Raw genomic sequence first — 25,421 nt, forward strand, 5'->3', positions numbered from 1 at the left:
AAGAAAGTGGAATTTTCAGATGATTGGATCTGTATCCATTCAGTATTTAGGAGCAGTGTGCATAACATGGTGCAGACTATCTCTGGCACAAGCCACTCAGACTAAGCAAAGGTAGAATTTAGTAATTTCTCAGTGAATTTAATGGATGCAGCTGACCAGTCTACAGGCTGAAAACCTTCTGCTTCCTCAGTAGATGGACAGAAGCTTAAATTACTAATGACCTTCTTGGCCTGACTGCTTTCATTGCTGAATCAATGAAGCAAAGATAAAATAAGATTATGACTCAAGCTGTCATGCAGAAAAAGAAAGAATGAGCAGCATCTTTGGAATCACAGGGTCACATCCATATTTTGGTCTTGCTGTGAAACTAGTCGTGTGATCTCAGCAATTCAGTTAACATTTCTGAGCCTTCTGCTTCCTCACCTGTGAAATAACACCTACCTCACACCCACATAAGAGGATTAAAAGATAATGTAAAGTATCTAGCACAGTTTTGCCTCCCATTTCCTTGCACTGCAAAGGTTTATTTATTATGCAACAAAGGGAAAGGGGTCATTCTCTGGCATTTGTGCTTAGAACCCCAGAACTTGAATCGATGCCAATGCTGGAGGTTATTCCATTTTAAGAATGTAGAAGCATCTAAGATTATATATATATATACACACACACACACACACACAAATGTAAGGGACATCATTTTGTGATCCCAAAAGCACTGCATTGTGTTGTCAAGAGGATAAAAGAAATAGAGCTACGAGAGACCTCAGAAAGTAAAAAGAGTTCATTGATCTAGAAAGGCATCGAGGATCCTTCAGAGTATCAGGCTTCCCTCTAACTCTCCTGCCATAAGCCAGTCGTGGTCATGAAATACCCAGTTCTCAAATATTTATTCCTTTCCTTTGCTGTAGGTTAAAACAATTGAACTTCAAGGAGGCCTCTTAGAAGACCACTTTGCAACTACTGTGAAAATGAGTACCTACCTTGTAGCCTATATAGTTTGTGATTTCAACTCGGTGAGTGGTACAACTTCATCAGGGGTCAAGGTAAGATTAACTTCTAATTTCATACCCAGTTCAGAATAGTATCCTGAAAGCAATGAGCTTTTAATTATTTTCTTAGGCTTTCCCCCTTATCATTAAAGTATTTTTTCTTATTTTACATAGTAGAATAGGTTAAAAATTAAATTAAAAATGTTCCTTTATCCTATCACCAAGACACAGCTACTCATAATCATAATTTAATCTTTCCAAATATTTTCTGTATGTACATAAGCATATTTTGTGGACATAGTAACACTACATACTGTATATATTTATGTATGTATTTTTTTAATATATATATATACACTTTTGTAAAATAATACATCATGGATGTCTTTTACAGAATTTTTACCAAAATATAACATAAAAATTAAATGCCATTAAATATTTTTCTAAAATATGATATTAATAATTGCATGAAGATTTTAAAAATCAACATCTTGTTTTAGGGCATTCCTATTGTTCCTACTTGTTTTCTATGACTTTTTTACCTCAATAAAAGGAGATCTTCATTATTTTTAGAGTCTTAATTACTTGCAAAAATTTACCAGAATGCCCAATAATTATCTTGCAGTTACATTTTTACTAACATCAGTGGAGACACTATAGAAATAAAAAAGAACTTCCTGCCATGAGGAACCAAATTATAGATGTGAAAACATCTTCAAAGAACCATAAAATAATACTTATGAAAAATGGTTCTAAAATTGCTATTATAGCTTACATACACATATGCTTATGTAGATATGTATTATGAGTTATGTGTCTGCATACATATCAAAGCATCTCTGAACATAGATATATATGTGCATAGATGTGAGTGTTGGGGGGCGGGCAGTCAGGTGGCACTTCACTTTAGAGGGACATGTTTCTATCAGCTTTCTTGGATTCACAGCCAAGATCTATAACTTTCTACCTGTGTGATTTGTAACATGGCATTTAACCTCCATGTATTTTGTTTCCCTTGTTTCATCTGTAAAATAAAGATAATAGCATGTACTTCACAGGAGGTGTGTGTATGATTATTAAGTTAGAATTTACTTGTAAGCATTTAGTAGAGTGCCTGGTAAACCATTAAAAAAATTGGTAACTATTTGCATATCCCCTGCATGAAAGTTCTGAGGGACTTCAGTTAATTCAGAGCATGAAAATAGATCATAAAATGAAAATAGCCCTTTAGCCCTATACTTGGAAGCTAAGAAAACTGGAATCTAATTTTGTTTTTTTCTATTTAACTGCTAGTTACTTTGGGGGAATTATTGAATATACTTGAACATTTCTTAGCTTAAAACAAGCTAGAAAGGGGATGGGGTGGAATCTATAAATTCTTAAAGGTTTTTCCACATAGCAATAGGATCTATGTTTTACTTATGACCATAATTTTGGAATATTGGTTTCAAGTGCCAGAGTATATCATCACTGATATGATATACTCAAGTGGGTTCTCATAATGGGTTAATATAGCTAGTAATTTACAAATCAACACTCAGGGAGTTGATTGTAACAGAAAATACAGGTTATTTATAATTTTCAAAACTGGCTTTTGTCTCAATACTTCATAGAACCCCTTATATCTTATTGACACCATGCTAAAGGTATCTTAATACTTTCTTGAAAAATTCAGTCTGTCTTTCTGTGGATAAGAGTTGTCTGAAATGGAGTTGTAACCAAGAGCTGTCACTAAAAGACCGTTTCTGATCCGCATTTCCCAGGTGTCCATCTATGCATCCCCAGACAAATGGAATCAAATGCATTATGCTTTGCAAGCATCACTGAAGCTACTTGATTTTTATGAAAAGTACTTTGATATCAACTATCCACTCCCCAAATTGGGTATGTTCATATTCTACATCATTGCCTTTATATTTGCTCATAGAACTTGCTTTGATTTCATCCCTGTTTATATGAACATTGAAGAGATTCAGTTAGCCCAGGAAGGAAAAATGTGTTTTCCAGAGATGTTCCTTGAACATAGAAAGTATAATACTGGGGAATTAAATTGATCAAATTATGTTATGTGTATGTACAAATAGGTAAAAACAAATCCCACTATTAGGTATAATTTTAATGCCCCAAAATATTAGAGGAAAAAGAAAGAAAGAAAACCTCCAAGAAATAAAAAAAAAAATAGAAGAGAAAATATAGTACTTATGAGAACCCCAAGTAGAGTGGATCATTTTTCTATTACTTCATCAGGTTTAATATTAAAATATTCATTGCATGTTAGAATTGCATGATTTTTCTGGAGCGTTATCTATACTATATTTGTATAAGATCAGCTCTCTTTTCTAAAAGCTGTCAAAGGTTTATGTAACCAAAGAGCTAAAAACTGCCCTTCCAAATATTATCCATACTGGTCATTGAAATTAAAAGATAAGACTATGGCACAAATTTTTAAAATTGGGAAGAACAGAAAATTTAATTTGGGTGTGATGATACTCATAGTCTACCTTGGATTTAATTTCCTATCTTAAAAAATAAAAGTTGCAGCCAGACACATGGCAATAATCACAGCAGCTCAAAAGGCTGAGGCAGGAAGACTGTAAGTTCAAGGCCAGCCTAAATAACTTAGTAAGACCCAGCTTCAAAGTTAAAAAATAAATTAAAAAAAAAAACTAGGGATAGAGTTCAGTACTTTACTAGGGATATAGCTCACTGTTAAAGCACACTGAGCAATTCCCAGTACCAAAAATAAATAAACAAACAAACATTTTTATAATGTGCAAAGTACATTAAAACTGTTAAATAACCAGGTGTAGTAATGCATGCCCACAATCCCAGTGACTTGGGAGGCTGAGGCAGGAGGATTGAAAGTTCTTTTTTAAGAAATGAGTTCATTTTTGGTGGATCTCAAACATGACTAGAAATTATTTCATACTACTTATTTATTTATTTTTGGCACTGGGAATTGAATCTAGAGGTGCTTAACCACTGAACCACATCCCCAGTCCTTTTTTGTTTTTTGTTTTTTGTTTTTTTTGTGATGCTGGGAACTGAACTCAGGGCTTTGCGTGTGTGAAGCAAGCACTCTACCACTGAGCTATGTCCCCAACCCCCTTATTTATTTTTTAGTTTTTCGGTGGACACAACATCTTTGTTTGTATGTGGTGCTGATGGTCGAACCCGGGCCGCACGCATGCCAGGCGAGCGCGCTACCACTTGAGCCACATTCCCAGCCCCCCAGTCCTTTTTTAAAAATATTTTATTTAGAGACAGGGTCTCCCTGAGTTGCTTAGGGTCTTGCTATACTGAGGCTGGCTTTGAACTCGTGATCCTCCTGCCACAACTTCCCAAGCTATTGGGATTATAGGAGTGTGTCATTGCACCCGGCTGATGCCTTTTATTTTTAAAGATTTTAAATACTGCTAATATAAAACAAACTATGGGCATTTTTAAAATAAATTATTTTCTTGGCAGTAATGCACCTAAATTTTTTTCAGAGTTTGGCACTTTCAGGGAAAAAAATGGTCAAGGGTCAGTAAGTTACTTTAGCCACAAAAATGTATGGGGAGAGTTTATTCTACTTGCTAATGGATACTGATTGTTTTCAATGCAACTACAAGACACCAAATCAATGTTAAGATTCTTTTATATATATTTTCAGAAAATTGTATATACTCACTGAAAGATCATGGTGTGTATGGGCAGGGAGAAAATTCTACTTCAGTGAGGAAGCCATAATGATCAACTATTGTTATTATTCTGTCCTAGATTTAGTTGCTATTCCTGACTTTGGGCCTGGAGCCATGGAAAATTGGGGCCTTATTACATACAGAGAGACATCATTGCTCTTTGATCCCAGAACCTCTTCTGTTTCTGATAAAATGTGGATCACAAAAGTCATAGCCCATGAGCTAGCACACCAGGTAGGTCACACTCATGATATTTTCTTGTGTCAGACTATAAAGAGCATCATACAGACCACGACCAATATTCCTGAAACAACATAAAATCAGCATTTTCCTTATAGAGGGGAACTCAGTGGTTATCAGGTACAACACAATGTGTCAAATAGCAGAGGACTCAGCCTTTGACTGTAGGGCTTATACTAGAGTTTTATCACAAGAGTGACCACTAAATTTATCTTTTAAAACTCTTCAAGGAAAAGCCCTTAAATGTCCTTTGGGGAAAGGGATGAGAATCATGCAGACACACAGAGCACAGAATTAGTAACCTTATAAAAACTTCTTTCAAAATATTTCTTATGGTTTCCTGGCATTGCAATGTAGGGCCAAATCAATCTCCCTTCTGTTAGATCCTGTGGTCGTATAGCCATAATGAAGTAGCTCAAGTAAATTACTCATGAGCTAATGTATGAAATAAAGTTAGTTCCTGCTTCATAAGATTGTTGTGAATATCATAGATAAAGAAGGTGTCTGCGCCCATCATATTGTTAAGCACTCAATGTGTCACTAATGAAGACAATAACCATTAATACTACCTCTGAAAAATAAGTATTACAACCAGTATGGAACTGTAAAACTAGTCTATAGTTATCAGAGATCATTTCCACTCTATTTTATTTTCCACTCTATTTTATTTCTAAACACTCTAATACAGTAAATTATTAATAACATTGGAAGTTCACATTGACCACATGGGCAGATATCATTTTATTGTAGAAGTTGGTAAAATCTCTTCTCTAAAAATTTTTAACTTCATCCTTGATCACCAACATAATAACAATGTGTTGAGTAGCTTTGAACTAAGTACTCAGTCGCCATTACACAGGGATCCATGCTTTCAGCACTGTACTTTGATAACATGTATGCTGCTTCCTCTGGTTCAGAATCTCCCCAATGACTATTTTAGGTGCTTCAATCATAAGTCACTGAGAGCTCTAAAGCACTTAACTGGGTCTAGAGAGTTCTAATTTTGTTCATTGTTTGTGGGGAAATAGTCTGCGAGCTCTACCTTTGAGGCTTGATGCTCCCTCCCTCTGGGCCTTGGTTTAACAGCTTCTTTTTCACAGAAGTACAGAGTCTAGGGCTGAAGCAGCAGACAGCATTTGAATTTTTGCTTTGATTATTTTGTCTGTCCAATGATGTCCATGTCATCATGTCATCCTTGTGTATAACCATGGCAAAGGATTCTCCAAAGCCAGTTGGGTTCCTAGCATGGCATGTAAGGCCTCCATGAACCAGCCTCCTTCCAGCTCTCCAGCTTAATTTTTTATCTACCCCTGAAGCTTTAGCCATCCTATACGACTTGTTATTTCCTGAACACCCCCTTACACCTTTGCTCCTGCAATTTGATACACCAGCATACCTAAGGACTACTTGAAAATCTCAGGAAATAAGTCATTTTCTAAGTGCCCTACATGTTCTCCTCAAAGAACTGGTTATTTTTTCCTGGAATCTTTTCTGCCCCTAGCAAAGACATCAATGGATCTTAGCACCAATAACACTTTGTTGCATTTATTTGTCTACTGGTTGACCTCCATTATTTATATTAAGGCAGTGGCTACATTATATATATTTTTGTATTTCTGATATATGGCATTGTGCCTGAGATACAGTAGATTCTCAGTAGGTATTTGTTGAATGAATGGATAAACTACTTTCGCTGGTGAAGTTATCAGATTCAGTTCAATCTGTGCTTTCCATATTCAACAATTAATTGAGGGAAACTTTCTGTCCCTTCCCACAAATGACCTTAGAAAGATTTATGTCCACTTGCAAAATGATCTGAGAGTTGTCACAAAAGGAGTAGAGCTGAAGATTTCAAGAGGCTAAAGACCTAGAGTTTTCTGTATCATAACTGTAACAAGGCGTTTCTAAGTCTTAGAATCTTAATGGTTAAGCTTCTGGTTTATCTGGAGATTTCAACCCTAAAAAGCATATATGAGAAGTGCTAAGAGCCAAGTATATGATGCATGGCATTTTTGGTCGAAAGGTGACGCCAGCTAGCCATTGAGATGATATGATTATGTTAAGATTTGCATTCATATGGATATTGGACTCCTGCTGTTCACCTAGGCCGGCTACAGGACTCCTAGAGAGTTCCCATTGGTTGGGGAAGTACAGTAGGAGGGAGTTCCGGGGGAGGAGCTCTCTCTGCGGGTCAGGGAGGAGGCCACGTGGGTGGAAAAAATCTTCCCGGGTGCATACCGGACATTGGCGGCAGTTTCAAAAAATAATAAAGTTTGTTCCTGCTTGAGTGGCTCGTGATTTTGTGCCCAGCCAGACTGCGGCAGAGAAGCACAGTATTGGGCATATAGGCTAAATACATAAAAAACATAATAAAATGTGAAAGACAAATATTTAAAATTCATGATACAGATGAAATCTTGGTCAATGATAAATCTCTATTTAAATTATTTTTTATCATCCATTTTTATTTAAATGTGCATCTTAAATCTTAGAATTTAATTCTTTTGGGTGGCCAAATTAATCCTTAGATGTCAGGGTCAGAAGTTAATGACTAAATTTGATCATCAGTATTTTTTTTATAATAATCTGAGAGTTCTAAATGAATTCTTATGATTTTCTTAAGTACCTACTCCCTAATATAAAAGGATGACCTCACCAAGGACATTTTGGCTCATTTTTCTCCCATGGCCATTATCTTAAATCAGACAAGAGATTATTCTTATTATTCAAGAAAGAAAAACTACCCCTAAAAAAAAAAGAAAGAAAAAAATTTCCTTTTCTTCCTCAATATTAAATCTGAGCTAAGAAATGTTCAGTGGATAGAACAGAAGCAAGAACATTAGGGTCAAGGAGGATACAAAATCAAGAAAGAGGAAACAAGCAAAAACATGGTGATGAGAACAAAAAGTCAGAAAAATTAGTAGAAGGAAATTGTGCAGAGAGAAAAGGGCAGCAAAGATGAGGGAGAGGCCTTAATTAGCAATAATTTTGAAAAGTTAGCAGCTATGGTATATTTTGCTACAGTTAAATTTTTTTTCGATATTATTTGAATTCTAGTAACATTGAGTTTTTACTTCCTAGTGGTTTGGCAACCTGGTTACAATGGAATGGTGGAATGATATCTGGCTTAATGAGGGTTTTGCAAATTACATGGAACTTATCTCTGTCAATGCTACATATCCAGAGCTGCAATTTGTAAGTTCATAATTTTGTGTGTCATGCCATATGCCCTAAAGATTCATTGACTTAGTACTAAAGTTTTGAGTGAATATTAAAAACTACCTAGCAATGTATTTTATAATCACAGGGTTTTTGATACATAAAACAGTTCACAGATCTGGATGAAACATTGAATATTTTAGAAAACAATTAGCATAAAAATCTCCCCCCAAATGGAGCATACAGAGAAAGCAAGCTAGCATAAACATACAGCAAGCTAATGCAAACATATATGGGAAAATATCACTGTCACTATACTTGAACAGCACTGCCATGGCTACTGTGTACTATGCAGAGTTAGCACATCACCTGAATTGGACACAATTGGGTCACATTCCTGTAGCATTTCCAAAGGGCCTGCTGGCTTCCCCAATGTGTGCAAAGAACTTTATTCAAGTCCTTTGAAGAAAATGACTGGTCTCTTACTTTTTAAAATTTTATTAATTTAAGTATTTTTTAGTGCAGGGGAACAAACCTGTGGTTTTATTGTTGTTGTTGTTTTGTTGTTTTAACTACTGAGCTACACCCCCAAATCTTTCCAATTTTTATTTTGAGACAGAGTCTCACTAAATTGCCAAGGATGGCCTTAAACTTGTGATCCTCCTGAGTTGCTGGGATTACAGGTGGGCACCACAGTATGCAGCAAGCTTATCCTTTATTTTAAATAAATGTAGTGGCCTGATCATTTTCCAAATCCACATCTTGAGGTGGTTAGTAATGTCTTTTTGTTTGTTTGTTTGTTTAAATATTTTTTTTAGTTGTAGATGGACACGATACCTTTATTTAATTAATTTATTTTTATGTGGTGCTGAGGATCGAACCCAGTGCCTCACACATGCCAGACGAGCATGCTACCAGTGAGCCACACCTCTAGCCCCAGTAATGTTTAATCAGCTCTTTGGGGGTTGACATTTAGCCCAGTACATGTGGATTCAAAGTCAGGGTCTTCTTGTTATTTCCTACACACTGATTCAGTACATTAATCTCGACACTTAACACATTCTCACTAGTAAAATGCATATAATGCCTCTACCTTGCAGGGATTTTGAAAGGATTGCAGATGATGGTCCTAGTACACAGGAAATATTCACTAAATAGAAACAATTATTTTTATTTCTGTACTCAAGGGCTTGGTAGATGGTAAACATTCAGGCAATGTCTGAGGGAATGTTGGATTTGTACCATTTTAAAGTAGAGAATTGGCAAAAGGGGAATATAAATAAAGAGAAAGAAGCATCTTAGAAGAAATATTGATCAAATTTTTATCTCTAACAACATCTTACTAAACTAAATGTGTTTTTATATTGTCCTTAGAGTGCCAACTAAAACCTAAAAGTTTTCTCTCCTATTTAGGATGACTACTTTTTCGATGTGTGTTATGCAGTAATCACAAGAGATTCATTGAATTCATCTCGTCCCATCTCCAAACCAGCAGAAACTCCTACTCAGATACAGGAAATGTTTGATGCAGTTTCTTATAACAAGGTAGAAAATGTTGTGTGCAGGTAGAAGTTCTTCTTTCAGAAGAAATAGAGTAACTGTAAAGTCAACAGTTTAAGCCATTAGTACTTGTCTACTGCTACCTGTTTCATTTTTTTATTTTCTATTAATTTTTTGGACATCACATGTTCCATAAAATTTAAGCTTATTTTAAAAAGCATATCATACTACGTTTTCCTTTATCTGTTTTCTTTCTGCTTTTTTTTTTCTTTTTAAAGGGAGCTTGCATTTTGAATATGCTCAAGGATTTCCTGGGTGAGGAGAAATTCCAGGAAGGCATAATTCACTACTTAAAGAAGTTCAGCTATAGAAATGCTAAGAATGATGACTTGTGGGGCAGTCTGTCAAATGTAAGTCCTATGTGGAATTACAGTAGACTGTTAAGTCTAAAAAGTTGTAGGATAATCACAAAAGTTTATAAGTAGCTGTGTTGTCAGTCAACAACATTTCTCCTACTTGCCAGGTCAGTTTCTCTAGAAGACAGCTCCTTTCTATTTTCTCTGGCAACACACTAGACCAGGATGTCACCCTGAGATGGATTCACTGTTTGACCTTGCTGTCATTGGTTTCCCTTCCTTCACTTTTATCTCCTTTCTTTCAAAATATTTGATAGCTTTGCAATCCCTGACATGTAACACCTACTTTTCTTGGCCAACTTTTAAGTTTGAATTCTACCTATTCAACTTTATTCTCCAACATGCATTTTTTTTGTTGCATAAAACTAATATTTTCCCATATTAGATGAACTCCTGCTCGATTCCTGCATTGTTGTGCCTTTGTTTCTAGTGTCCTTGCAACCTCAAATACCCTTTCCTTTTTTCAATAATTTAAATGCTATGCAGCTTTTAAGATCCATCTGAGAATTGCCTGCCTCCTTCTACGGATTATTCCAGTGCTCACTAGTTTACCTCTTTGTTGAATGCATTTATGAACTGTTCCACAAAATGATGCTGTCTTTTATTGGTGTATATGGATTTGGAAATAATAATAATAATTTGCTTAAGAACATGAATAATGCCTATTTTTTCAATGCTACGGCACGTAGAATATTGTTGATAGAACAGTGATTAATAAAGTTAACAATTGATTAAATAACTCATAATCTCTTTGTCTTTGGGACTCATAGAAAAGACAAAGCAGAACACAGCTCAGATTATTCTAATATTTATTAAAATATTTTTACATTTCTACTGCAAAGAAAACAATTTTTATAGAATAGTTGAACTGGGAGAATTTGTGCCTATAGGTAGAAGAATCTAACCATGTTAGGTGAAGAAGTCTTCTCATTTTTATAAGCATTTGTATCCTAGGGACAGTAACAAATTTGCTAGATATTTGCATAGCATTGTGTAGTTTAAAAACACTTTCATGTGCATTATCTCATTTTATTTTCATTTTTATTTATTTTTTGTGTGTGCCCTTTCTTAAAATGGTTATTGACCACATTGAACATTTTTGGAAATTTTACACACACACACACACACACACACAAAAACACAAAATAATAACTTGTGTGTATTTCTATCATTTGATCACTACAAAGATACCTGTTTTTCATTTTCATGTTCATTAAGGTGTCTAGATGCATTATATTTTCACATAGCTATGATAATAAATATCTGCTCATGTCTAATACACAATTGCCACCAATAATCAGTTCCTAAATGACTGCATTTTTTCTTGTGTTCTAGAGTTGTTTAGAAGGTGATTTTACATCTGGTGGAATTTGTTATTCTGATTCCCAGGTGAAAAGTGACACAGTAAGTATAAAGAGAAGAAGAAAGATCTGGTGCATCACCTGACCTGGAATGAGTAGGGCATAAAAATGGCCCATCTGTACCTTTAAATAACTGGAGAGGAAGAGAGACTCCACAATTTTCCTGGAAACAAAGCTGACTGAAGGAGGAATGGTCAGGCCTTTTAGGGCATTGATGCTATTATTACAATATTTCTGTTGTCTTAATTCAGCTTTCCCACAGCTACACTGCTTGCTAAAAATAGCGCAAAATTCTTTTGAGTGGTTGTTACTGCACTGGCATCCCTTAGTCTCTAAAAAAAAATGCCAAATCAAGTATGTTTCTAGGTTTGGAAATAGTGTCTGTCTGGTTATCTTGAGACTTTTTTTGTTGTTGTTACCTTTGGATGCTATAGAAGTACCGCAGCAGGAGGGAGAAAAATGCATTGTGGAGAAAAAGGCAAACTTTTTTCTTTTCTTTCTTTTTTTTTTTTTTCTTTTTAAGAGTCATGGTAATCCTGTAAGTCAATGTTTCTAAGGAAAGTTTCATCATCACCCAGTGATCAGAAATCCATATTAGAAGCACAGAAGTTAGGTTCCATGCTCCATTCAGTATATCTCTGTTGGAATATTTGAAACTTCCCTAAAGACAGACATTTCCCTTCTAACCCTCTCTGCCTGGATTCCAGTTATTACAACAGAGAGGGAACTTTTGTTTTTCATTTTTATAAAAGGGAACAAGAGAGACGCTCCAGTCTCAACCGCTTCCTTGCTGGCTTTTCTAGTTAGCCCTGCAAACTCCCCTGTGTATCCCCCACTCAGGAAACCTGCAGAGGGTGGCCTGCCCCAATCCAGTGATTTAGATTGCCCTGCACTGGGAAACCAGCAGAGGACTCATGCTGGTCTCCCTCCCTGAACCTTGCTTCTGACATACAAGGAGATGAAAGCTTCCGATCTCCTTTTGGAATCTCCCCTCCTTCTTGAGTTACCAAAGTCTCTTGTCATTTCAGCTTGCTTTTCTCGAGGAAAATAAGATCAAAGAGATGATGACTACATGGACTCTCCAGAAAGGAATCCCCCTGGTGGTGGTTAAACAAGATGGGTGTTCACTCAGCATACAACAGGAGCGCTTTCTGGAGGGAGTTTTCAAAGAGGACCCCGAATGGAGGGCCCTGCAGGAAAGGTGGCTGATTTTCTTTTTGGATCTAGTTTATCTCATCTCAGTTTGCTCATTATTCTGTTCACTTTCTCCCAGCTCCTCTGGTAGCTCTGCAGGATATAATTTCTTTATAGAAATCAGGCCTAAACGAGCCTTGATAACAGATTTAAAGAGTTTCAGGTGGCCCAGATGGCTTTGTTCAACAACTCCATTCTTAGAAGTTCCATGCTGCTTTCAGAGCCTTGGTTCTGATGCAGAATGGTTGGTTATGTTTCTATTATGTTACACTGATTTCTGGGCACTCTCAAATGGAGTGATTGGCCAACACCTAAGAAGAATTATCTCAGGTGTGCTTCTTATCTTTAGAGAAATGACATTCCTATGTGATAAATTAGATGTAAAGCCTTCTATTGACTTTCATTTTTCAGCAATAATCTATAAATATAATGTCTGAAAACATGATATTCTTGGTAATACTGAAGGCAAATTCAATTAACCACACTATCATCTTGTTCACCTTTGCCTTTCCTGCAAAAATTTGTCAAAGGCATCACTGAAATCAAGTGACACAATACCATCCACAGTTCTCTGATCTATAGTCCTATCTTTAAGATAAATGAAGTTGATTTAAAATGAAATAATCTATATTAACCTGTGCTGGCTCTTATGATTATTTTTTCTTTTGCTCAGAATGCACCTGTTGAATAATTCTATAATTTCTCTAAAAGTGAAAAGCAAATGGAGGTCTGTAACACATAGAGTATATGTGTTCTTTTTCTTTTTTGTTGTATCATTTACATATTGATAATCCATAGCAATTCTCATCTGTTTCTCTGTGTGCACATCTTTCCCTTTTTCTGTGTGTTCTTCTCAAGTCTAAAACTCAGAGCTTAGGCAACTTATAATTTAGTAGTACAGTCTGGGAAATTTATGTTTGATTCAATGCTAGAAAAGCAGGAGTCACCATTTTGCAAAATGTCATGAGAGAGTTGAAAACTATGGATTACCCAGAATAAATACACACACACACACACACACACACACAGAGAGAGAGAGAGAGAGAGAGAGATAGAGAGAGATTTGTATTTTCCCTCCATCTGGAACAAATTTAAATGATTCTTATAAAATGATGGCCCTCTGATTCATGGTTATCCAAACTCAAGTAGTGCTATTCTTTCTCCATGTCCAAATCCATCCATGAGTCCCAATCCATTAATTCTTGGCAATATTTATGGGCCCATTTTACCTTTCTAGGTAAAGATGTCAGATTTGCTTGTTAAATATCTGTACTCTCTAGGTTAACACATAAACTGTTTCTTCTGAAACTTTACTAGATAGAGCTAGTATATGTTGTTTCCCTTTTTCAAATTTACATTTTACATGGTGTTTATTATTTTTTATTTTTTAATGGTGCATTTTAGTTATATATAATACTAGGATTCATTATGCCATATTCATACATACACATAAGTTGATCAATCTCACTCCCCAGTACTTGCCCTCTTTCCTTTCCTTCCCTTCCTTTCTCCCCCAATCCACTTGCTCAACTCTACCTATCTCCCTTTTATTATTATTATTACTTTAATTAGTGCATTATAAGTACATCTAAGCAGGATTCACTCTGGAGTATTCATACATGGACATAGTGCAGTTTGGTAGATTTTTTTCCCTCCCATTTGTGCATTCCCTTTCTATTTTATAACCTATTGGTGTTATCAAGTGCATGATTTTACATGGGTAGGATTACTATGGCTAAGATGTCTTGATAAGAAAGAAAATGAACTCGAGAAGCTGTAGAAAGTTAGTTTAGAAAATAGTCAATTTCTGTGATTTATTATGGTAAGGCCATTGAAAGTAATAGGCCTGGACCTCGAATCCACTCTGCTTTTCTGTTCTCTGAGCTAAGCTTTCCTGCATTGGCTGAAGTATTGGTGGTCACAGACTTGCAACCACTTAGCATTAGGGCAATGATTCTGTTGAAGAAGAGGATAAGTGAAAAATCAGACTGAAGTGAGTTCTTTACCTCTTAAGGATTCCCTACAGATTCAGTTTAGTTATTTGAATCAACATCAGGATGATAGAAATTTTGGAAATATTAGAAGATTGGTAATTTTTTCTTTCACAAAAAATAGAATTTGTTATGGTGTGAGATTTGGACAGCAAATAACAGGTACTTGTGGCAAAGTTCAGTTTGGTATATATCACTGCTCCTACATAATCATCATGAAAGAAATTTTTGTATCCCAAGGATACAATAGCCATAGCCAGAACATTTCACAAGGCCACTGATAGGAGTGAGGTCTGGGTGCTTTGGTGCTTTTTACTCTCCATGGAGTCTGACCGAGTGAAAACTGGAATGAACATTCATTTATTCTGTAACCCTCTACTTTTCACTACAGGTTCCTGTGGCACATCCCACTGACCTACTCTACGAGTTCCTCGAACACGATCCATAGACATATTCTAAAATCAAAGACAGGTAATACACTTATTAGCCAAATAGGTGTCTCAGTGCTGAAAATAAATATGTTTTGAGTTATTGGAGGAAAGATACTATCAATAAAAGACTAATAAAAAGATTTATGTTTGAGGGAAGTTCTCATTTATTGATAAATTCTTATTAAAGTTACCTTCAGATAGAAAGTCTGAATTTTTCATGCAGTGGTAAGCTCTCTTGTGCTTTTCACATTAGTTTTAGTTTGAATTTAGATCAAGAAATAAGGGAATCCTATCTTATGTTCCTTAATACCTACTAATCCATTGTATGAATAATGCATGAAGCCAGGCTGTTAGTGGGAAAAAGCATTTGTTCTGGGATTGGTCCTGGATTCAGATCCTCATTCTGTCACTTATTAGATGTGTGATCTTCAGAAACTTAACTCCTCCTGAGCTCTAATTTTTCATCAAATTTTGAATGAGGACTAGACCTCACATACTGTTGAAAGGCCTATAATGCAATTTTACTACCTAGATGTATGTTGTATTAAAAATATATAATTTTAATTTCACCTCTCAATGCCAATAAAAATTTAGTTTTTCAATTATAACATCATGTTCAACTCCAGTTCTTTTATTCATCATAATAAGAACTAGATGAATGGATCTCCAATTTACATCTATATACATATTTCAATGACACAAATAAAGGAAACTAGATTTCAATTATGTCCCTCATCTGGTTAACTGGGTTCTTACATGCCATTATACCTGGATAGACTATGTTTTTTAGAACAAATTCAGTAGTACTATTCCTGTGAATTAACTTTTATAAGTTTAATAAGATCATCTTCTTCAAATAAACCATTCAAGGGACTAAGCAAATGAATATCAACATGTGTCTTCCAAAACGTTGTCTTCTCATTGATTCATTAGTGTTACTATTAAACTAATAGTTTTGGAGAAGTTTCTGATATGTATGTTGATAATGAAATGCCTCTGACAATTTTTTCCTTTTAGATACTCTGGACTTAGCTGAAAAAACCACTTGGGTAAAATTCAATGTGGATTCAAATGGCTATTACCTGGTTCACTATGAAGGGCATGGATGGGACCAACTGATTACTCAGCTGAACCAGAACCATACGCTTCTCAGGCCTAAGGACAGAATAGGTCTGATTCATGATGCCTTTCAGCTGGTTAGGTAATGCAAAATTTCATCTGATTACATAGGAAATAATTGTCCTGTAACCGGATATGCTAGATTTCTGAATGAAATGTTCAATATTGATCATTCATATGATATAGAATTCAATGGAGGTAAAACACTGGCCGCTATGTCTAAGCCCACCCACTGAAAATAGATTTTAGCCAACCCAGTGTTTATAAATCTAACCCAACATATTTAAATGTGGATAATTTTATATGAAAAGTATGACTTCTAGAGTATTTTTTAAAAATTAGAGTTGGCAACTGTGAACCTTCATTTCCACAAAACAAACATAAGGGGTGTGCAGTGGATGATCTATCTTTAGGCCATGTCTGTGGTATCTCAAGAACCAAAGTGTCAAATGGTACATGGTGGGCTGTTTTCCCTCAGATACAATAAGTCTTCAGGTCTCTTGAACTTTTGACTCAAATTGTAAATTTGTTTATGGTAGTAGCTGTTATACCAAATACCAATGTAATCTCTTAAAATGAAAATGTATAAATATATTACCAACCTTTATGACTGTAAATGAATGGTTAGCTTGGGGCACAATCCATTCAGCATTTTACTTGCAGTGTGGAAATCAATATGAGATTGATAGGGAAATGAAAGATGAATTGGCCGTTTACATTTATTCCTCTTTAGACTACTGTGAAAAGGCAAAGTTTTTTTCTTTCCTTTTCAATTTATCATCAACAAAATCATATTTGGAATAAATCAGGTTACAAGGTCTTCAATGGGTGGGGGGGCGGTGATGAGGATCAGGTGGAGTATTACTGTTCTGTAGTATCCTCATTGTATTCAATATGACTTATTATTTCCTTTCCTATGCTTATTTACATTAAATTGCATGAAAGTAACCAGCAGGACATCTCTTCTGTGAAGCTTCTTGGAATAACAGAATCCCCCAGTTAGGCAAGAAGAGTGAGGTTTAATCCTGAGCCCTAAGAGTCTCAGGAACATCATGATATCACAGCACATTGGAGGACAAGATGAGGAAAAATTCCGTGCTGTATAAGAGCAGGTGCAGATAGGCTAGCTAAGAAGTAGATTATTGCTAGTTGAAGGAGTTTTGTCTACTTAGAGAACTCTGAACAGATTGCAGAGAAGATAGATTAAAAATTTAAAACTAGGAAAAATGAAGAATATGGACAACTCTGAAAATGAAATCCCATCTTTCAAGTAGTGGAAAAGTTCCTTTTGCTGTTTCTAGCCTAAAAACTTATTGGTAGTCTGAACTTAGCAGGAAGAAACCTACAGTTATTGATGCATTAGTGGAAAAAACAATCCTTTCTTCATTAGTAGGCAGATCAGTGAAACCAATAGTCCAAGTTTTGAATTAAAACAGAAAGATAAAATGACTACTACATTTTCACTTATTAGTTAACTCAATTTGAGCAAATTATTTACCCTTTTTAGCCTAAATTTTGTAGACTTTAAATTCCATTAATAATAATGCCTAACATACAGGATTATTTTGAGGATTGCATTAGGTAAAACATTAAGTACAGTGCCTGCTCAGTAAATGTCATCTGTTAACATTATTGAGGTTGCCTAATAGAAATTGTTTAAAACATAATGTGTTGAATAGGAGAGAAATTGACAACATAAAAATGATATGAAGTTGGATAAAAGCAGAATGTAAATTTGTATATTATTATGTGCAAATAGAAAAAAAGTCAATGGGGAAAACAAAAACCAAAGAAATTATTACAAAATGCTCTGAGTGAATTACAGGGTAGTGAATTATGGGTCCCCCTCTGCCCCTGCATCTAATTTCCAATTGCTTTGTTTATATTTGCTATAATACTGTTACAATGACAGTACAGTCATCCTTCTGATTTCTGGTTCTGGATCTCCCGTGATTCCAAAATTTGCAGTTGTTCAAGGCTCTTATATAAAATGGTGTAGTATTTGTATATAACCTATGCACATACTCCTGTACACTTTAAATTACCTCTCTATTACTCATAATATCTATACTGTGTAAAATTGTTACACTGTATTGTTTAGAAATAGTGACAAAAAGTTTGTATATAGTCAGTGCAGGCAAAATTTCCCCCAAATATTCTAAATACACAGTTGAATACATAGATGTAGAATCCATAGATATGGATGGCCAACTCTATGAGGAAAGAATTAAAAACTCTCATAACAGATCTTAAATATTCTTACTTGCTATTCCCTTTTGATTATATATATAATTATATATAGATTATATATGTAATCTGCCCTCCCTGCTTAATGAAGCTTCAATGTTAGAGATAAAGAAGCAACTGTGATCATGTTTACTTTTGAGACAGAATTTAGTCCAGGAATGGATATTTTTTGAATTAGATTTTTGCTCTGTTGAAATGTACCTTGTCTGAGTTGAATGGAATTAAAACAGCAACTGTATTTTTCTTACCAAAAAAAAAAAAAAGTTGTATTTTTTCCTTTAATCCTCCATCTCAAAAATAAATCCTGAATTGACTCTTCAGGAATATGGTACCGTTTCACATCTAACTGAAATTCAATGCAAATAAATAAATATAGATATTTCCTGTTAGACTGAAGTCTATGCTTTGATAAATGTTTATTCCTCATGCTAAACAAACATTCAGATAACATCCTTTGTATTGAATGAAGCATGAGGCAGGTAAAGAGTTTAATAGTTTAAAGGTAATTGTTTAATAGTTATTAAACAATTTAGTAACTATATAAAGTGATTCATTATAAATAAATATTAACATTAAAATAAAGAAAAGTGGGCAAATATAAAAGTGACGAGTTCTAATAATGGCATTAATTTTAGTAAAAAATAAATTAGGCCAGGCTTAAAAGAAAACAACAACAAATCAAGCACCATAGAAACTAGTTTTTAATGTGTAAACATTAAATTGCAACCTTAGAAGGCCATTTCCCCTATTGCTGGTGCTAAGATATCAACTGCTACATATCTGATGATACCTATACATGTAGGAAGGAGTAGTGACATTTTGTGGATTTGTTTCTTACAAAATACAGCAGATCTCAGAATCATAGAGCATATGGTTCAGTGTTCTATCTTCAGATGAAATTTTTAGAAAAAAATTCCATAAATGTGTTTTAAAGTTGTACATCATTATGATTAAGAAGAATAAGGCCACAATAGAACTTGGCTCTTTTTACTTTTACTCCTTTCTAGCTTCTGTTCTCTCTTTTTAAATATGAATTTAAATTCGCAAAACCAAAGGAGGTAGGGCATTATGTTAATGAAATATGCAACAGAGAAATCCTTTGTTCTGGAATGTTCCACATCATGTGATGGTGTGCAGTCTGGGAGTTGAATGCTCTCAACAATTGCTTAAGGACCTTGTGTGGATCATAGCCTCACAGAAACACACTTGAGAATCACTTTCCAAGACAGAGGATGTAATGGTTTATTTCCTCTGCAGAAAATATCCTAGTTACTTGTTATTCTACTGCAAGAAAATGTAAAAAGACATGTAACTTTTGGAACTAAGTAAGATAAAAACACTTATTTGTCCTATTCACAATGATCACTACTTTTCTGGTAGAATTATTATCAAGCCCATTCCATTTTGCCCTCTGCAAATCATTGAAATGAGCTTTGCAAAGAAAAAGAGTTTATTTGCAAGGAAGCCAACTGTGGATGTGGGAGATCCAAGTCTCAAATCCCTCTCCCAGTGGATAACCTTTATGGATATTGAAGGGATAAAGAAGCAGAGTGGACTGAGGTGTGGGGAGAGGTGATTGGAGGTAGAGCAATCGGTGGTCTGCACATGCGTTATCAATCTTCATAGTTCTTCATGGGACAAATGTACAGAAAATGGCAGTGTTAGCATGATCTGAAGGCTGAATTTTCAGCCTCTTGACATCAAAAGGTCACCCATAAAACCCCTGTTGCAGGCCCAGTTGAGGCATTTCAACAAAAAAGTTCCTGAGAAGTAACCAGGATATCCGTTATCATAAAACCCATATATCTCAGATGTTATCCACAGAAAAGCTAGTGGGAGAATAATAATTTATTGTTCAGCTATCTGACCTCAAAAATTGGTGACTTTAAATTCAACTAAAACCAAGTAATTAAAGATAAGCAAAACTAGAGAATATATTCAGGTTTTTCTCTCAGTTCCATGAAGACAAATTTTTAAAAAAGAAATAGACATGGCACCTGTCCTAAAAGTTCTCAATTTGCTTTAAGAAACAAGTGAGACTCACTAATGAAACAATTACAAAATGACATAATATGTAAAAATGTTCATTATTCTGTACTAAATCTTAATGTTAGCTAATATGTATTTCATTTGTTATATTCTCACTATAGACTAGGCATTATTCTAAGTGTTTTTTTTTTTCAAATTTTAACTCGATCCTTGCAATAAACTTATGAGGAAGATACTATTATTGATTCTCATCATACAAGGGAGGCAGCTTAGATCCAGAAAGGTTAGGTAATTTGTCCAAGATCACACAGCTCCTTAGTATCAACACTAGAATTTAAATCTAATGGTCTGGTTATGGTGAACTGCTTCTGTTAATTGCTTTCTGTTTCATACTTGCTTTAATATTAAAAATATTAAGAACTATGAGATCTGTACAAACTACCCATATTTGCTTTGTACCTCAGTGCAGGAAGGATGACCTTGGACAAAGCCCTGAACCTGACTCGCTATCTCCAACATGAAACAAGCAGCCCTATACTTCTTAAAGGTCTGAGTTATTTAGAATTGTTATACCACATGATGGACAGAAGGAATATTTCAGACGTCTCTGAAAATCTCAAGGTTTGTATTACTTTTAGAAAATGTATTAAGTAAATACACAGTATCTGGAAAATCAACAAGGCTCAGAGTATTTTGTGTGAGTTAAATTAGGGAGAAGCTGAGGAGTTAACTCCTAGGAGTTAAATTAGGGAGAAGCTGAGGACACTGGCTGATAGCTCAGCCAAACCCCAGCACCTAATGATTGACATCCCTCTTTTCTTTCTTAAGCCAACTCTTTGGGCAAAGTATTACTACTAAAGGTGATTTTTTATTAATTGACGGTCCCCTCTTAGATCAACTGATGATCCCTTCTCGGATAGAAAATGCCACATTTCTAATGCCAAAAATCTATTTCTTTGGTGTAGTAGGTGGGAGGAAGAAATATAAGCAAAATATGAAGATAAGTAGTTCTGTGTTTTTCAGAAAATTCAAAATTGAGCCTTTTAGGTGGGTGAGTAAAAGCTATGGTACCAACTAAATTTAGCCTCTCTGTAAACTATCTCATGTTTTCTGCAGCGTTACCTTCTCTGGTATTTTAAGCAAATGATTGACACACAAAGCTGGAGCGACGAGGGCTCAGCCTGGGACAGGATGCTTCGCTCGGTGCTCCTGAGGCTGGCTTGTGAACTGGGCCATGCTCCCTGCATCCAGAAGGCCACTGAGCTCTTCTCCCAGTGGATGGAATCCAGTGGAAAGTTAAAGTAGGTCCAGACTCCCCTTTCCTACTCTTTGTTCTTCTCCCTTTGATGTAAAAGTCTTTGATCAAGCAAGACATTAGATCTAAAATCTTTTAGGGCAGAAAGAAAATAAAAACATGCTGGGAATTACAAACTCTGTTTCATGCTCCCACGGAGTGAGTGCTCAATAGATTTTGTGGGAAGCAAGCTTCTCTCCCTGAGAGGGAGAAGTAATACACATTGGCATGGTGACTGAAAGGTAACCAGGGAATAGAAATGGGGAGAGCCCAGTCTCAAAAAGTGATGTGTTTAAAGATAAGATGATGTTAGGAAGAACAATACGAAATATACATGCATCTAAAACCAGGGATCATTTGATGAAACTCAGAAAAGGGGGAGGTGAATTTTTATAAAAATGTGTTCACTCTCATAGGTACCATTAGACCCCACATACTTTTTTATGTAAGTTTTGATATCTATCCAACACAATCTATATTATTTTAAATTCCCGTATCAAATTGCTATAATATGCTATCATAATTTATTTCCCCATAACTAAATCTCAGTGAGCTTTTTGAAATCTTTCCTTTAATTCTTCTTTAGGAAACATAATTGAAGTTTTTCTTTATTTTGGACTCTTCTGCTTATTTGGATTCAAGCCTAAAATCTAAAAATATCTTTGATTTGTAATTTTCTTCTTTTTGTTCTTGTTTGAATGGGTTGTATGAGTGAGAGAAAAATGTAAATGTCACACAACAGAGTATTATTATTCTGCCTTTCTGCTGGTTATGACAGTGATGCTCTAATTGGCACTAACCCAGCCACAGCAGATATGAGTTGTCCATATGTTGAACATACCTGTGAAAATATTCTGAGTAAAGCTCACTTATACTTACAATAAAAAATACATAATTAAATATTGTAGGTTTTTTTCCCCAAACTCCATGAACGTTAGTATAAATCTTAGTGAAGAATCTTGTTACAAAGATTAATTGACTGTTTATTTGTGAATTCAAAGTATAATTATTTGCATATCTCTTGTGTGCCAGTTAGGCCTGCTGTAGGAGCTAAGGATTACAAGTTGTGACAAAACCAGGTACCCTATTTTCAAGAAACTTTTAATGTGTTTTCTACTAGTTTTCAAAAATATGGTCAGTTAAAATACACTAAAATCAAAGCAATATGGATTTTAATTTAATTAATCAGTATTTTATGATTTAGATAGCACCTGAGATATTTATGTACAACCTGATATAGTAGAAACTGGCACAAGCAATATCTCAGTCCTACCTCCAAAATAGCAAGTTATGTCACCTTGTGTACATTTTCATAACCTTTCCAAGAATTATTTCCACTTTTAAAAATTCAGGATAATAGCTATTTCACTGGGTAGTTTTGACAGTTAAATGTTATACAGAAACTAGTACAATACCTGTCATGAGGTCACTTCATGACAAATGCAAATTTCCCACCCTTCCCTATTGCTCTATGTTGTGGGTTTTTTGAGCCATGTATTTATCAGCTACTGTTGATCTATCTATATGTGGGGATAAAAATTATATAAAAATTTAGAATAACACTGGTTAATGCCCTACAAAGCAATAAAAACCTAAATCATGTGCCTTCTTTTGGAGGACAGAAAATAATATCATTGCATTTTATACATTTTATAACAGTAAAATGCCAAGGCCCTAATCAATTGTACTAAATTACAATTTTCTAAATTTAGAACTGACTAGTGACCCTCAGACAGATATCAGAAAGTACTTTTAAGGTGAAATTAAAGTATAAATAGTCATTTCTTAAAAAGTCATATAGCACCGATAAAGGTTAATATGATAGAATTTGTATAACCAGTATTACATATCAGAAATTATTTTTTATTGATTCCACTTTATTTTTTATTTTTGTTTTCATTTTTAAATTCCCTTTTGTTTATTTGTATTATTTTTCACCAACTTTCTATTTTCTACCCTATCTCAGGGTTGGTTAAAATGTATACTTATTCTGCTGGCTAATATTTTGTCAATGGTAGGAGATAAAACATAAATAATCTGCAAAGTAAAATTACATAAAATCTTTTCATAAAATTTGACAGAAAAATGTTTTAATTCCCTGAGTACTAGAAATAATTCAGGAGTGAATCTGTTATGGTAACATAAATTGTAAAATATAATGTTTCTTTTCTTTCATAAAACTCTCTTCTTTACTTCTGTGCTTAATATTGCAGTATTCCAACAGATGTTTTAAAGATTGTATATTCTGTGGGTGCTCAGACAACAGCAGGATGGAATTACCTTTTAGAGCAATATGAACTGTCAGTTTCAAGTGCTGAAAAAAACAAAATTCTGTATGCATTATCAACGAGCAGGCATCAGGAAAAGCTGGTAAAGTAAGTTCATCAACTAAACTGTTAAAAGTAAGGTGAAAGAAATTCACTGAAGTCACTAAAATTGCAGCCACTAATTTTAAAGGTATAAAATAATTGAATCCAAATTTGAATGGTTTTAACTTTACTTTTCAAACATATATATTGACAAATGTGAATAGTAAACAGATTATTTTATTACTAATCATGTGATGCTAGATAAATGGTGTGCTTTACTTTCAGCACTTTAGGTGAAAATTATTGCAAAAAACAATCTTGCATATAAGATGTATACAAGATGCTAATAAAAGTCTTTAAAATAATTACCAAATAAAGTTACTGCTGTAAAAAAAAGTAAATGTTTAATTGGAACATTAATAAGATTAGCCTGTAGAAAATTCATTACCGTTTTTGGTAAATTATACTTTTATCATGTCTCTTTCTGTTCTGTTATTTTAATATATTGGTACCCTAAGTTAATTTCCATAATATCTACTATGAAAAAACAAATGATTTTTATTTCTTTAGGTTAATTGAGCTTGGAATGGAAGGAAAGGTTATCAAGACACAAGACTTGGCAGCTCTCATTCATGCAATTGCCAGAAATCCAAAGGGTCAGCAGTTAGTCTGGAATTTTGTAAGAGCAAATTGGACTGATCTCCTAAAAAAGTTAGTATTTGTATAAGCTCAATGTATGTTCTTTAATGCAGATGCCTCTTAATTAAAACCATATGTAACCAAGTATATATAAAAGCCTATAAAAGATCATCTCTACTCAAATTTTTCAATGAAATCTATAGGCTTTAAAATTCACTCACTCAAGTTATTCTGCACAGGTGTACAAGAGAGGAATGAGAATAAGAGAACAAGAAACACACTCCACTCATTCATCCCAGGCAAAGAATTGCTGGGAGCAGTACAAGTTGAGTTAAATCTAGTTATCTCCCCATCTACCCTGGTTCTCTCCTGAAATAAATCCAATGAAGGCTTATAGAAGCATTACATGCATTTGACCTGTTTGGATAATGCAGAACCTCAGAAATTCTAATGAGAGCTAATCTATACCTCTAGTTTCACCATGGAGGTAGTACAGTGGAAAGATCTCAAAGCAATTGAAAGAAACAGAAGTATTTCAGGAGCCCTCTCCAATATTGGTTCAGATTTTTTTTCCTGAGGCCTCACAATGTTTGAAAGAACTAGAGCTTGTGACTAAGTTCCTGGGCTTAAATATTATCTCTCAGAAGAGCAATTTTTTTCATTGTAATGCCCCCCACACCCTGCTTCTCTCTCTCTCTCTCTCTCTCTCTCTCTCATCACACACACCACATCACACACACACACACACACACACACACGACACACACACACACACACACACACACAGCACACACACACACACACACAGACACACACACACACACAATGAAAATAGCTAAGACATAGAAAGTAATGGAATC

At 34.8% G+C, this 25,421-nt stretch overlaps 1 protein-coding gene across 1 annotated transcript in view; it reads left to right on the forward strand.

The window, feature by feature from the left end:
- The window catches only part of Erap2 (endoplasmic reticulum aminopeptidase 2), a 38,616-nt gene that overhangs the window by 9,010 nt on the left and 4,185 nt on the right, over window positions 1-25,421 (forward strand). The window contains exons 4-17 of the mRNA XM_015483811.2: window positions 909-1,043; window positions 2,753-2,873; window positions 4,752-4,906; window positions 7,994-8,107; window positions 9,485-9,616; window positions 9,850-9,981; window positions 11,323-11,391; window positions 12,377-12,549; window positions 14,925-15,004; window positions 15,982-16,165; window positions 20,784-20,940; window positions 21,436-21,620; window positions 23,827-23,988; window positions 24,493-24,633. Of these exons, the coding sequence (XP_015339297.1) occupies window positions 909-1,043; window positions 2,753-2,873; window positions 4,752-4,906; window positions 7,994-8,107; window positions 9,485-9,616; window positions 9,850-9,981; window positions 11,323-11,391; window positions 12,377-12,549; window positions 14,925-15,004; window positions 15,982-16,165; window positions 20,784-20,940; window positions 21,436-21,620; window positions 23,827-23,988; window positions 24,493-24,633 (1,940 nt within the window). The remainder of the gene's footprint in view (window positions 1-908; window positions 1,044-2,752; window positions 2,874-4,751; window positions 4,907-7,993; window positions 8,108-9,484; window positions 9,617-9,849; window positions 9,982-11,322; window positions 11,392-12,376; window positions 12,550-14,924; window positions 15,005-15,981; window positions 16,166-20,783; window positions 20,941-21,435; window positions 21,621-23,826; window positions 23,989-24,492; window positions 24,634-25,421) is intronic.

The sequence above is a fragment of the Marmota marmota genome, unplaced genomic scaffold (genome assembly GCF_001458135.2).
Source record: "Marmota marmota marmota unplaced genomic scaffold, marMar, whole genome shotgun sequence".
Lineage (NCBI taxonomy): Eukaryota > Metazoa > Chordata > Mammalia > Rodentia > Sciuridae > Marmota > Marmota marmota.